This window comes from Podarcis liolepis (genome assembly GCF_965112155.1).
Source record: "Podarcis liolepis genome assembly, chromosome: 2".
NCBI classification, from domain to species: domain Eukaryota; kingdom Metazoa; phylum Chordata; class Lepidosauria; order Squamata; family Lacertidae; genus Podarcis; species Podarcis liolepis.
In genome coordinates this window covers 114,154,162-114,167,564 of record NC_139555.1, presented here as the reverse complement: position 1 = coordinate 114,167,564, position 13,403 = coordinate 114,154,162, and the positions used below count along the sequence as shown (strand labels likewise).

Sequence of the window (13,403 nt, the reverse complement as noted above, 5' to 3'; positions counted from 1 at the left end):
TTCTTGGTCTGGTTATATGTCCATATATTCCCTTGCAAACAGAAAAAGAAGACCACAGGCTGTTTCTTGGGGCTTTCCACCTTGGCGCACACACCACAGGGCTGTTATTTAAAGTTCACAATCCAGTTCCGATCCCCAAACCAGGGCCTAACACACACACATGTAACCCTGCTGATACCGCTGCTGTAAACTGTTTATAGTGAGTTAATTTTCAGTATTAAGCACTACTGTATACAAATGGATTTGGGATAGACAAAAGAAAGCACCAGGGCTTTTTCCCCCGGGGGGAACTCACAGGAACTCAGTCCCGGCACCTTTCAGGTGAGCACCATTACCATTCTTAGAGAACGAGGGAGGTGTTCATGGTGAGTTGCGGCACCTCTTTTTCTAGAAAAAAATAGCACTGAACAGCATGTAGTTAAACTAACAGAGTTCCTGATGAGTCACCCATGTGGATGACTTTAAAAGAAGATTAGGTGGACTCAATGGGAGAAGGCTATCAATGGCTACAGGTAACGACAACTGTGTTTTTCCTTCAGTGCTGGAGGCAGTACGCCTCTGAATGCCAGCTGCCAGGAAACACAAGTGTAACTTAAGCAATAACAGGCAACACGTGGCTAATAATATACTAAAAAAACAATATTGTATGAACAAAATTAGAGAAGGCAGTCAGTCAATATCATAGAGGCAAACAAACCTTTCAATAGTCCCGATCCTGTAATCATGCGATAATAGAAGCTCCAAGCGTAGCAATTTTGAAACAGAGAATATGTAATGGAAACACAGAAAATAAAAGTCTATCACTGTTGCATGAACAAAATTAGACAATATAGTCCATTGGAATTGAAAGAGGCAAAAAAAAACGTAGAATGGTCCTAACAGGTACATCAAGTAGCATAAGATCAGCACTCACTAAGAAGCGTAGAAAGCTGATACTGGGGGCCGAATCCTAGAGGCATTATATAGGCCATCCCGAGAGTGCTGAGTCATGTACAAATTCAGAAAATTTAAAGATACAGAATCCAACAATTAATGCAGTGAATGATAGCAGTAGCCATATAATCAGAACAATTAAATGAAACAATTAAAGTCTAATTCCGTGTTCAAACACCCAGGACACAGGGATTTGAATAAGAAAATTATTTTAGTTTCTTATTGGTGTAGCAATCTTATATAATCTCTCCTCATCCCTAGTAATAATAATAATAATTTATTATTTGTACCCCGCCCATCTGGCTGGGTTTCTCCAGCCACTCTGGGCGGCTTCCACAGAGACCAAAAATACACTAAAATGTCACACATTAAAACCTTCCTTAAACAGGGCTGCCTTCAGGTGTCTTCTAAAAGTCAGGTAGTTGTTTATTTCCTTGACATCTGATGGGAGGGAGTTCCACAGGGCGGGCGCCACTACCGAGAAGGCCCTCTGTCTGGTTCCCTGTAACTTGGCTTCTCACAGTGAGGGAACCGCCAGAAGGCCCTAGTTGTTCCTGATTTACTCAAAGAACCATGTAAAGAAGGGCCATGTCTCTCAAAAACCTACCGCTCGGGTGGTTGATTCAATATAGAGTACGGTAGATTGCACCGGCATCTTATTAGATATACGACATCTTTAGTCTGGCAGGTGCTGAAATGATGGAAACCCAAGTGGGCAGAGTGGAGGCTTCTCCATCTGGCAGGCCACTGTGAGAACAGAACGCTAAGCTAGACAGACCATTGGCCATTGAACCAGCAGTGTTCCTCCTTAGGTTCTTACGACCTCTCAAGCCAGGGTTGAGGATTGGCAATGTTGGCTGCCTGCCAAGGCCTCCTAGCCCTGGCTGTGCAGCTTCCCCACTTGTATTCACCTGCTCAGCTTGTGTCCTACTCTCGTGTAGGACCCTGGCAGAGACACATGCCCGACTGGCATGTTCTCTCCCTCCTGGTCGATCGTTCGGGAGCTACAAAAGCTTTCTTCAGCCCGAATGTCACAGTGACTGATACCAAGAAGCATCAGCACACTCAAGGATCCACAGAGTATTCGCAGTTTGCGTAACAGAACTCAGTAGCTAATCTGCGTCTATTTATATATAATAATACACTCGGAGCATTCTGACTTAGCTCCTTCCTCTTTCTCATCAGACAGCAGAGAGAGAGAGAGAGAACAAAGGACAACAGTCCCACTTCACGGAACACAGTAACATAAGCATCCTGTCTCCATCATTTCCCACACTGTGGAATGAAAACATACACCGTCATGTGATAGACAACAATCTCATGACTGCAAACACGGAACAGGAATCCCAACAGCCTTCTCCCTTCCACCCTCAGCAACACTGGGCACCTAGGCCCAGAGCGAGAGGGCAAGCAAGCAAGCAAGCATGCGCCCGCTGTGGATTCTTTGAGGGGGGTTCATAACTGCCAAGAGTGCTTCAAACGTCTGCGGTGGACGTTATTGATCCTATAATCAATATGGGAAAATGTGCAAGTGAAAACGTCCGTCCCCCATTCCCCCCCCCCCGCCAACAAGAACCTGGTGAGCTGTAGTTTGTTAAGGATGCTAAGGGTAGTTAGGAGACCCTTAACGAACTACGATGCTAAATGCAAGGATATCCAGAGCACCAGTCTCCCCCAACAGATAGCTGCCTTATCTTCCATGACTCTTGGGACAGCTCTGTCGGTAAAGCACGAGACTCTTAATCACAGGTTCGCGAGTTCAAGCCCCATACTGGGCAAAGGATTCCATGGCTTTTTTTCTTTAAAAAAAAATAGCACTGGTTTTGTGCTTGAAATCCTTCACCAAGAGTGTCTACCGCCCCTCTAAGTACAACTGGCTCCATTGCTGAACTGCTGTTGCAATCGATCAAGAGGGTTCTCCCCCTGGTTCTCCCCCACCCCAAATCTACCACCCAGAAGCTGCAGATTCCACACAGCTAAAATGAAACTGAATGTTCTAAGGCAGTGTTCCAGAATCTGATGCCTATCAGATGTTATGGACTACAATTCCCATCAGCCCCTGCCAGCAGTGCAGTGGGAGGCCCCCAGGCTAAGGAAGGCTCACCTTTACTCTGAGGTAAGCCCTACTGAAGTCCATAGGATTGACTCTGGAAGAAGAGCGGTTAGGACAGCAGCCTTAACATTAAAAAGAGATATTTTGCAAGCTGCTTACAAGCCTATTCTGACATTAAGCCGGATATCTTCAATGCATAGGGTTGGGCAATGAGCCACAATGTGTTAGCGTTTAGTCTCGCTCCTTTCCCTTGTTATTTTAGCTTTAGGTTTTTTTATTTGGGTTTAGGGAGGGTATTAATAGTTTATTTAAAAGATTTCAGTTAAAAAGAAATAAAGTGATGCAAAGGGAAAGAGAAAAAGAAAAGAAAAACGAAAAGGCCCCCAAAATTGTTGGAAAAAGGGCCAATATATGAAAATATACAATATACGAAAAATATTTTAGCCTTGGTGACCTTGCCTTATTTGAGAAAAATGATCTCTACGAAATGGACAGCCGGCTCGCTGGTCGGAGCAATGGAATGTTGCCAAATGCAAACGGAGACAGGGCTCCTGCGCCTTTAAAAGTTCCCTCGAAGAAGGAATTTCACACGCTTCACCTGCTGGGCTGGTGGAAGGGGCTATTAATTAAGAGCACAAGGGGCCGCTGCTTCAGCTGGTCGTGCGCGCTCTTGGATACTCCTGTTCTCTTGCGTTATTGCGCTTCCCGCACCTCTTTCCGGAGAAAGAAGACTCGAAAGACTGCGGATCCACTGAGCCGGCGTCGGGCGGGCAGAAGCGCTTCGAAGCAAGGCGCTGCGCGGGTGGGCGCACCTCTTCTTCCCGTTTGAAAGGGCGAGGGGCGCTCGCAGCTGCTCCCGGGGACCGTGGCGTCCAACAAGGCTGAGGACCTGCTGTGCACAGCCCGATGGGAGAGGGGAAGGTTGGCTGATGGTAAAAGCTGCCTGCATTGTGCCACAGTGTAGGAATCTTTCCCCAAAGTGGGTCTTGAACCCACAACACTGAGAATAATAATAATAATAATAATAATAATAATAATAATAATAATAATAAAAAAAATAATAATTAATTAATTTATTAATTGTACCAACTGACTGGGTTGCCCCAGCCACTCTGGCTTCCAATAGAATATAAGAGAACACACCAAACGTCAGACATTATAGGTCTACGTGCTGCTGGCTTGGGTTTGTGGGGTTTTTTTGTTTTGTTTTTTTAATGTGAGCTTCTGAGTTCTTTGTAGAACTCGTAAGCCACCTTGGGAATTATTAGATGGGAAGGTGAGGTATTAGCCTTCAAAATTACAGTGGTATCTCAGATTAAGAACTTAATTTGTTCCGGAGGTCCGTTCTTAACCTGAAACTGTTCTTAACCTGAGGTACTACTTTAGCTAATGGGGCCTCCCACAGCTGCCGCGCGATTTCTGTTCTCATCCTGAAGCAAAGTTCTTAACCCGAGGTACTATTTCTGGGTTAGCAGAGTCTGTAACCTGAAGCGTCTGTAACCTGAGGTACCACTGTTATGTGTTTGTTTTTTCCTGTTATAAGTAGCACTTTTGCCCTAGGGGAAGGGAACACTGTTTTGTGAATCCAGAAGTCCTCCCTCCAAAGTCTTTCCCTTTTTTTCATATATATTTTTATTAGTTTTACATAAAAGTTGTACACAACAAACATAACATTTTCAAAAAGAGCTGTTGGACAGTGGAATTTGCTGCCAAGGAGTGTGGTGGAGTCTCCTATTTTGGAGGTCTTTAAGCAGAGGCTTGACAACCATATGTCAGAAGTGTTCTAATGGTGTTTCCTGCTTGGCAGGGGGTTGGACTCGATGGCCCTTGTGGTCTCTTCCAACTCTATGATTCTATGAACTCTTCTTCTTCACCTGTGCTTCAATGCCTAGAGGATCCAAGTGTCTCTGAACTATGAAGGGGGCTAGGTCTTGTTTTCTAATGCCAATAATGGGTTCCAGTTCTCTACGGACAGGAGACCTTTTTGGAGACATGGATCTCCAAAAGGATCGTGCAAGGGAACTGGGTGTGGAGAGTGCAGCTGAATGAGGCACAACTGTGAGCAGCGAGAAAATGATGACCCCCGTGAATCTGATTTCTTTGACGGCTCCACCCTTTCCAGCAATGCAGAAGTGAACCTGAAAGCAGAATCGCTCTGCGCCTTTTCCCTCAAGCGGCGCCTTGCGCAAAAGTGCCTTAGGACCAGCGCGCTCGCAGGCGACGATCCTGCCGCCCCTGGGATAATGGCTTCCAGCCTGGTGGACGATCTGGTGTGCTCCGTCTGCCTCTCCCTCTTCCGCGATCCCCACGTACTGGATTGCGGCCACAACTTCTGCCTGGATTGCCTGAAGAGCTGCGCTCGCGATGGCTGGGGCAGAGGGATTTGCCCGGAGTGCCGCTGCCCTTTCAGACTGCGGGAGGTCAGGCGCCACAGGGTTCTGGACAACCTCGCGGAAAAAGCGCGCAAGTTGCAGCTGGATGAAGAGCCCCAGGCAAGGGCCAGCTCAGCTGGCTCCTGCGAGGAGCACGAGGAGCCGCTCAAGCTCTTCTGTCGCCAGGATCGCGTCCCCATCTGCGTGATCTGCCGGGATCAGCCCGCGCATCGGGGCCACGAGTTCCTGCCGACCAAAGATGCTGTGAAATGCGCGCAGGTCAGTGGCAAAGTTTCTGCTTTGGGGTTGAGTGAGCTTGGGGGACGGACGGTGGGTGATCATCATGTGAGGACAGCCTTACAAAACCACAGGCTCAGTTTGACCTCGTTCAGCCCAGGCAGGCAAAGTGATTTGCAAGGGATGTTGGCTCAGAAAAATCAGACCAGGAATTCACAACCCAGCAGGTCTGCTAAGGATTCTAACAGGCTTTGAAAACCCTCCCCACCTTCTCACTATATATAGAAGGATCTGGCAACTTCTGTTTCAGTGTATCTGAAGAAGTGTGCATGCACACGAAAGCTCATACCAAGAACTAACTTAGTTGGTCTTTAAGGTGCTACTGGAAGGAATTTTTTTATTTAGGCTTTGAAAACGTAGTTTTTGCGCTGCTTCAGAGCTGCGACAGCTTCACTGCTGCTTAACTGATCGTGTTAGGGTAGTCCTTTTTTTATATATAAAAGGTACATATAAAAAGTACGTATAAAATAATTTTTATTATAAAAATCTAATATAAGCCACATTTTATCAATACCAAATTACAATTAAAATATCAATCAATTAAAAAGCCAATTACAGACGCTTCAGGTTGCATTTTTTCGTACTGGAACAGGTTACTTCCGGGTTTCGGCAGTCGCGCATGCGCAGGAGGATTAAATCACGCTTTGCGCATGCCCAGAAGCGCTGGATTGCAACCCGCGCATGCGCAGAAACACCGCTGCATGTTGCAAACACGCATCCCACATGGATCACGTTTGCAACCTGAGCATCCACTGTAATTCTGCTTCCTTTCAGTCTTAATCATAATCCTTTATACTGAGGGAAGAATTAAGTAACCCTGCTCCTGCCAACCTAGCAGTTTGAAAGCACGTCACATTGCAAGTAGATAAATAGGTACCGCTCTGGCGGGAAGGTAAACGGTGTTTCCGTCCGCTGCTCTGGTTCGCCAGAAGCGGCTTAGTCATGCTGGCCACATGACCCGGAAGCTGTACGCCGGCTCCCTCGGCCAATAAAGATGAGCGCCGCAACCCCAGAGTCAGTCACGACTGGACCTAATGGTCAGGGGTCCCTTTACCTTTACTGCTCTAAGAACAGCAGAAGATATTGTAAGAGCCACCCCAACTCATGGTGGGTGAGTCACCAGGGTTGGGCTAACTCGAGTTACCAGAATAGTGCAGGAATTAGGAACTGAGGACTGAAGAAAATCTGCTTGCCTCAGCAGTCCTTGACACCAAAAAGCAGTCTGAACATCTGCAGGCTGAAGCCACAAGACAACGCCTTCTTGCCTCATCAGAAATTGCAGAAGTCAGCAGAAAGGGAAGGGAGACTGTCATCTGCTTTCTTGCAAAATTGTGTGATCACACTCTGCACATGCTCTGGTGCCATGGAGGTTTGTTTGTGACATGGTATCAAAAGCAGCTCCAATCTGAGTTCAGGGCCCAGCCTTTGAGAGTTATCTTGCTGAAGCCAGCTGTGCAGCTTAATAAAACAAGACTTTTCTCAAAGAACCCGTGTCTGCCCCATTGACTGGGGAAAAACCTGCAACAATGCAATAGCTACAACGTATTTAACTTCCATTCATATTAATACATTTAATAATTTATATTTCTGCAAGTGAAGTTCTGTGTCCTTTATTATTCCTGTGCGTGATATTTATTTTAGATTTGTGTTCCTTTGTTTTGTACATATTGTTTCTTGTTTGTCCTTATAAAACTTTATATCCAGCGCTTTTTTTCCTGGGGGGGACCCAGGGGTATGCACACCTCTAAACAGTTTGTGAATCTTTGTACTTTTGTCCATTTGCTTTAGTTATTTCCCCCTGATATGAACTATAAAATGATGATTTTCTTGAGTCATCAAGAACCCTAAACATTTTTCAAGGGGGGAAAAGCACTGCTTATCATATTTTTTGCTCTATAAGACTCACTTTTTCCCTCCTAAAAAGTAAGGGGAAATGTCTGTGCGTCTTATGGAGCAAGTGCAGGCTGCACAGCTATCCCAGAAGCCAGAACAGCAAGAGGGATTGCCGCTTTTGCTGCGCAGCGATCCCTCTTGTTGTTCTGGCTTCTGAGATTCAGAATATATTTTTTCTTGTTTTCCTCCTCCAAAAACTAGGTGCGTCTTATGGTCTGGTGCGTCTTATAGAGCGAAAAATACGGTATATCTTCATTCTCCCTGGTCTCCATCATGCCCTACGCAGCACCTCTGTTGTGCTAAGGTGGTCCTAGCTTTGGCGCCACCTGGCGGAGCTAAGCAGCAGTTCCACCTGGCCACATATTCCTCCATGCTTTTGAAGCCTGCCTGCCTGCCTGCCTGCCTGCCTGCCTGCCTGCCTGCCTGCCTTCCTTCCTTCCTTCCTTCCTTCCTTCCTTCTTAACCTCTGTTGATTTCTCTGCTGCACAGATGGAGCTGAAGCCATACCTAAAGCCTCTGAAGGAGCGTCTAAAGGAGGCCAAAGAGGAGAAAATACACCAGAAGGAGGCAATTGGAGAGCTAAAGGTAAAGGAAAAACAGTAAGGGATTGTGGAACTCCGCTTCCCCACACTTTTTGTGGTTTAAAGAGCATGCATTAATGTCCTTGTTTATAGCCCACCCTTGAAATCCACTGTTGCCTACAATAAAGTACAGAAAGCACAATAGAACAACTAATGCATTACAATTGTTTGTTTGTTTGTTTGTTTGTTTATACCCCGCCCACTCTGGGTGGCTCCGACCAGAGTATTAAAAACATGATAAAAGATCAAACATTAAAAACTTCCCTAAACAGGGCTGCCTTCAGATGTCTTCTAAAAGTCAGATAGTTGTTTATTTATTTGACATCTGATGGGAGGGCCACCACCGAGAAGGCCCTCTGACTGGTTCCATGTAGCTTCACTTCTTGCAGTGAGGGAACCACCAGAAGGCCCTCAGTGCTGGACCTCTGTGTCCGGGCTGGATGAAGGGGGTGGAGACACTCCTTCAGGTATACTGGGCCGAGGCCATTTGGGGCCTTAAAGGTCAGCACCAACACTTTGAATTATGTTCGGAAATAAGCTAAAAACAAACAAACCTGAAATCTGTGAAGACAACCTGAAAATGGTATCGAAAGAGTGCAGGTGAAGCAGATCAGCATAAGCTTGGCCTGGGAAATTTTTAAAAAGGTCTTCATCTGGCACTGGAAAGACACTGGACTCTAGGTGCCAGGACCAGGCAAGCTTTTGTGGGGAAGTGTGTCAAAGCCAGGGCACCACCACTGAAAAGACCCTGTCCCTGATAATCACAAGGTGCCCTGGATCTCAGGCTGTGAAGGTTAAATTTCCATTTTTATGTTTCATAATATCCAGGCACAAGTTCTCCTGAGTAATACCGTCAGATGGGCGGGGTATAAATTAATTATCATCATCATCATTATTATTATTACTTTCCATAGGAACTTTTCTAATTCAAAATCTTCTTGATGGGACAAATCACCCTTTTGTTATGTTTGATTTTTCTTGCCTTGAATGCATATCTGCTTTGTTTCTCGCTAACACTAAAAATGAAATTAATTCGTGTGTGTGTGTGTTTTGTTTGTTTTTTCTCCCCACCACTTGCAGAGTTGTACCGAAGATATCGCAAATCACATTTCCACAGGATTTGAATCCCTTCACCAGATCTTGGATGAGAAGGAGAAGGCTATTATGAGGACGGTCCAGGAGAAGAGGAAGAAGAACTGGGTGGAAATGCAAGATGCCTTTTCGACCCTGAAAAACGAGGTTTCTTCCCTGACTGAGATTATTAACAAGGTTAAAGCAGCGTTAGAAAGTACAGACCACGTGGCCTTTCTGAAGGTGAGACCAACTCTGATCAGAGGCATACCTGCAAAACACCATGCGGTCCAGTGGATGTGTGCGGTGATGTAGGACTGAAAGTTCTTGGCCAAATAACAATATCCGATTCAATATAGCTAGACTAGATCTGGTTTAATATGGCTGCAGTTCCCAGAATTCATTGGGAAGAGAGGTTGATTGTTAAACTGCTTTGTGAGAGGCATAGGAGACTCTTAACAACTCTTCCAACTCGGGTGTTGGGCTCCATCCACAACAGCACTGTGGGTGGGATTCAATGAATGAGTCCCACTCCTGGAAGCCCGGGACGCGGGTGGCACTGTGGGTTAAACCACAGAGCCTAGGACTTGCCAATCAGAAGGCTGGTGGTTCGAATCCCCACAATGGTGTGAGCTCCCGTTGCTCGGTCCCTGCTCCTGCCAACCTAGCAGTTCAAAACCACCTCAAAATGCAAGTAGATAAATAGGTAGCGCTCCGGCAGGAAGGTAAACGGCATTTCCGTGTGCTGCTCTGGTTTGCCAGAAGCAGCTTAGTCATGCTGGCAACATGACCCAGAAGCTTTACGCCAGCTCCCTCAGCCAGTAAAATGAGAGGAGCACCGCTACCCCAGAGTCATCCGCAACTGGACCTAATGGTCAAGGGTCCCTTTACCTTTACCTGGAAGCTCAGATAAGGACTCTTGCTGGTGCAAGAGGGCTTTCTCCCATGCGCCCTCTAAAAATGATTTGGGTGGTCAGGGGGAACCCCGGAATAGCACATGGGAGAAGGGGAGGGCAGATCGTTCATCTGTCACGCTAAAATGCTTGCGCTGATGGAACTGTCGCCTTAGCGCAATGTTGAATTCTTCCTTGTGCCTATCTGTTTGCTAGTGCCAAAATTGTTTGGTTCCTTGAGAGCGAAGCGGGGGGTGGGGAGGCAGACGGAAACCTCTTGGAGGGTGGATGAGGCCCACACACTGAGATTAGACAGAAGTACAGGAGTCCCAGGGACGCGGGTGGCGCTGTGGGTGAAAGCCTCAGCGCCTAGGGCTTGCCGATCGAAAGGTCAGCAGTTTGAATCCCCGCGGTGGGGTGCGCTCCCGTCGTTCGGTCCCAGCGCCTGCCAACCTAGCAGTTGGAAAGCACCCCCGGATGCAAGTAGATAAATAGGGACCGCTTACCAGCGGGAAGGTAAACGGCGTTTCCGTGTGCTGCGCTGGCTCGCCAGATGCAGCTTTGTCACGCTGGCCACATGACCCGGAAGTGTCTCCGGACAGCGCTGGCCCCTGGCCTCTTGAGTGAGATGGGCGCACAACCCTAGAGTCTGGCAAGACTGACCCGTACGGGCAGGGGTACCTTTACCTTTTACTTACAGGAGTCCCAGATCATGAAGGTCAAAAATCAGCCCTTTGAACTGAGTCCAGAAACCGAATGGAAGCCAGAGAAGGCAAGAGAACGAGGTGCTTATACCATCCGAATCCAGCAGACATGCTTGGCATCACATTCCAGTTGTTTCCAGAACACCTTTAAGGGCATGCCCAGCATGAGGCACTTGACTAGAGTAACCCAAACAGGATGTCGCCAAACCCTGGATCACTTCTTGCCAAACCATGAGGGTCTCTTTTTACTATTTTCAGTTTACCCTTTTTTGCCAGTTAGATGTTGTTTGAGGAAATGATAACAATAGCCATATTTTATGGTGGTGATGGTGACCTGGCTGCCACATTTATTTCTTAATTATTTTCTTTAGAGCACTTGTACCCTGCTCTTCAGCCAAGAAGGCTCCCAGAGGAGTTTACATAGTCAAAACAAAACAGTCCCTACCCACAACACACAAGGAAAAAGGGACAGGGAGGGAAGAGGAGAATAAAAAGCAAAACGCAGACGCCTATTTCTGAACGGTTGTTCCTATAATGACCAGCTGGCACAGTTCTGGGGCAGGAGGTTCTGGGTGGAGCTGGGCTTCCAGCAAATCTTCCAATGTCTCCTGCTGTGGCAGTCTGATCGAACAGCTGCTCCCAGATGACATCTGAAGCGAGAGGAAGCCCTTTCTAGTCATTCTTTCTAATTGACTGTGAAGATGCTGTAAATCAATACACTAAACTTGTTTATCTTTCATGTAGGACTTCCAGGAGCTGATGCAGCAGTAAGTGTCTGGAATTCATTCTTGTGTGGCACCTCTGTGGTTCCCTTCTTTGACATGCCTTGTGTCCTTGGTTTCACCTGGTGGCAGGTGTGGGGGTGTGGCTTCTTCAGCCCAAGAGCAACATTCATTTTGGGGCAACCGTCTGTGGCCACATCCCAGTGACAGGCAGAGCCAGAGGCGAAATCAGACAGGGCAGCAATAAATGCAAAATGACCTCCAGGGCTGAGGTTTCCCACCTCTGGTTTGGCCCCTTAGTCCTCATCCCCAACTGAACGCAGCTCAGTTTTTTAAAAAGACCATTTTACTGCATTCACATTACTCTCCCATCTACATAGTCTATGGTGCGGAATCATTGCTTTCCCACAATCGGGTGGGCATGAAATTAAAATGGCGGCTCCCTGCAGCACTTAACATAGCTCTAAGATAATGTCAAGTACCTTCCACGTGGCCGAAAGCCTCCTTTCAAATTTATTCTGATGGAACACCTGTCAAGCCACAAACGTTGATCATCCAGGTTGCTCTGGCTTAGTTGAAAAATGTGGTTTCTCTTTGAAAGTTAGTGGCTTCTCCAACCAGTTGCAGGACTTGCCGCAGATCAGCCTGGCCTCATTTTTGGGGCGGGGGGCAGTGGGGCAGATCATCCTTTCCCAGTAAACAGACGCTTCTTGTTTTCTCAGAGCCAAAGACTCAATAGAGGAGGAGGAAAACAAAGATGACAAGAATGCAGCTGAAGAGAAAGATCAGAAGGCTGATGAAGAACAGGGTGAAAGTAGTGAAAGTAGTGAAGAGAAGGAGGAACATCCTGGAGACGATGAGAAAAATGTGGTGCCAGTGTTTCCATCTCTCAAGAAATTCAAAGTGGCATTGGATTTTGAAGCTTGGGGGAAACTGTTGCAAGGTATCGAACCCCAGGAAGAGAACTGATCTCACTCTGCATTCTCACACTACAGAGTGTACCGTTTTCTCACTCTGCCTTTACGCATTATACTCAGAGGGAGGGAGCTGTACCATACTGCATAGGGCAGTATAAGGGAGAGGATGTCCTAGCTGTGTATTTAGGGGGGAAAGACTTTGTGTGGTTTTTAAATATAATTTTTATTAGTTTTCCATTTAATAATATATAATCACATCATTGCTATCCACTTTACCTCTCCGGCTCTTTTGAGCCTATAGACTACCTTCCCTCCCAGCTCACGGCTTTCAAAGGAAACCTTTATATCACTGCATTTTATACATTTCCCAGTTCTGATTAGCTCATTACAAAAGTCACTGAAATTTATGTTAAAATAAAAAGGGAGAAAATTCTTCATTACGAGTCTTCAGACAACCCTGCTAGTGATGTTAATTGCTTACAGTAATCTTTCAGATATCGTATGAATTTACTCCCGTCCTTTTGCAATACTTGATCTTGCTGGTTTCGGATTCTTCCTGTCAGCTTTGCCAATTCCACAAAGTCAATCATCTGCCACTCTTCTTTTGTTGGCAGAACTTGTTTCCATTTTGGGGCTGGGAGAATTCTTGCCGCTGTTGTTGTGTACATAAACAGTCTTTTATCTTCCTTTGGTATCTCTCTTCACCCACTGAACCAGAAAATAAAACTTTTGAACTCTCATTCTTGGTCTCGTTATATGTCCATATATTCCCTTGCAAAAAGAAAAAGAAGACCACAGGCTGTTTCTTGGGGCTTTCCACCTTGGCGCACACACCACAGGGCTGTTGTTTAAAGTTCACAAACCAGTTCCGATCCCCAAACCAGGGCCTAACACACACACATGTAACCCTGCTGAAACCGCTGCTGTAAACTCTTTATAGTGGTGAGTTGCGGCACCTCTTTTTCTA

At 46.4% G+C, this 13,403-nt stretch overlaps 1 protein-coding gene across 1 annotated transcript; it reads left to right on the top strand.

Annotated features, from left to right (window-relative positions):
• The first annotated feature begins 4,952 nt into the window (after positions 1-4,952).
• On the top strand, positions 4,953-13,176 carry LOC310701720 (nuclear factor 7, brain-like). Its single transcript, XM_083493015.1, has 5 exons — positions 4,953-5,637; positions 8,038-8,133; positions 9,210-9,443; positions 11,542-11,564; positions 12,242-13,176. The coding sequence occupies exons 1-5, from the start codon at positions 5,032-5,034 to the stop codon at positions 12,486-12,488; spliced, it is 1,206 nt and encodes a 401-aa protein (XP_083349141.1). The 5' UTR covers positions 4,953-5,031; the 3' UTR covers positions 12,489-13,176.
• The last annotated feature ends 227 nt before the right edge of the window (positions 13,177-13,403 follow it).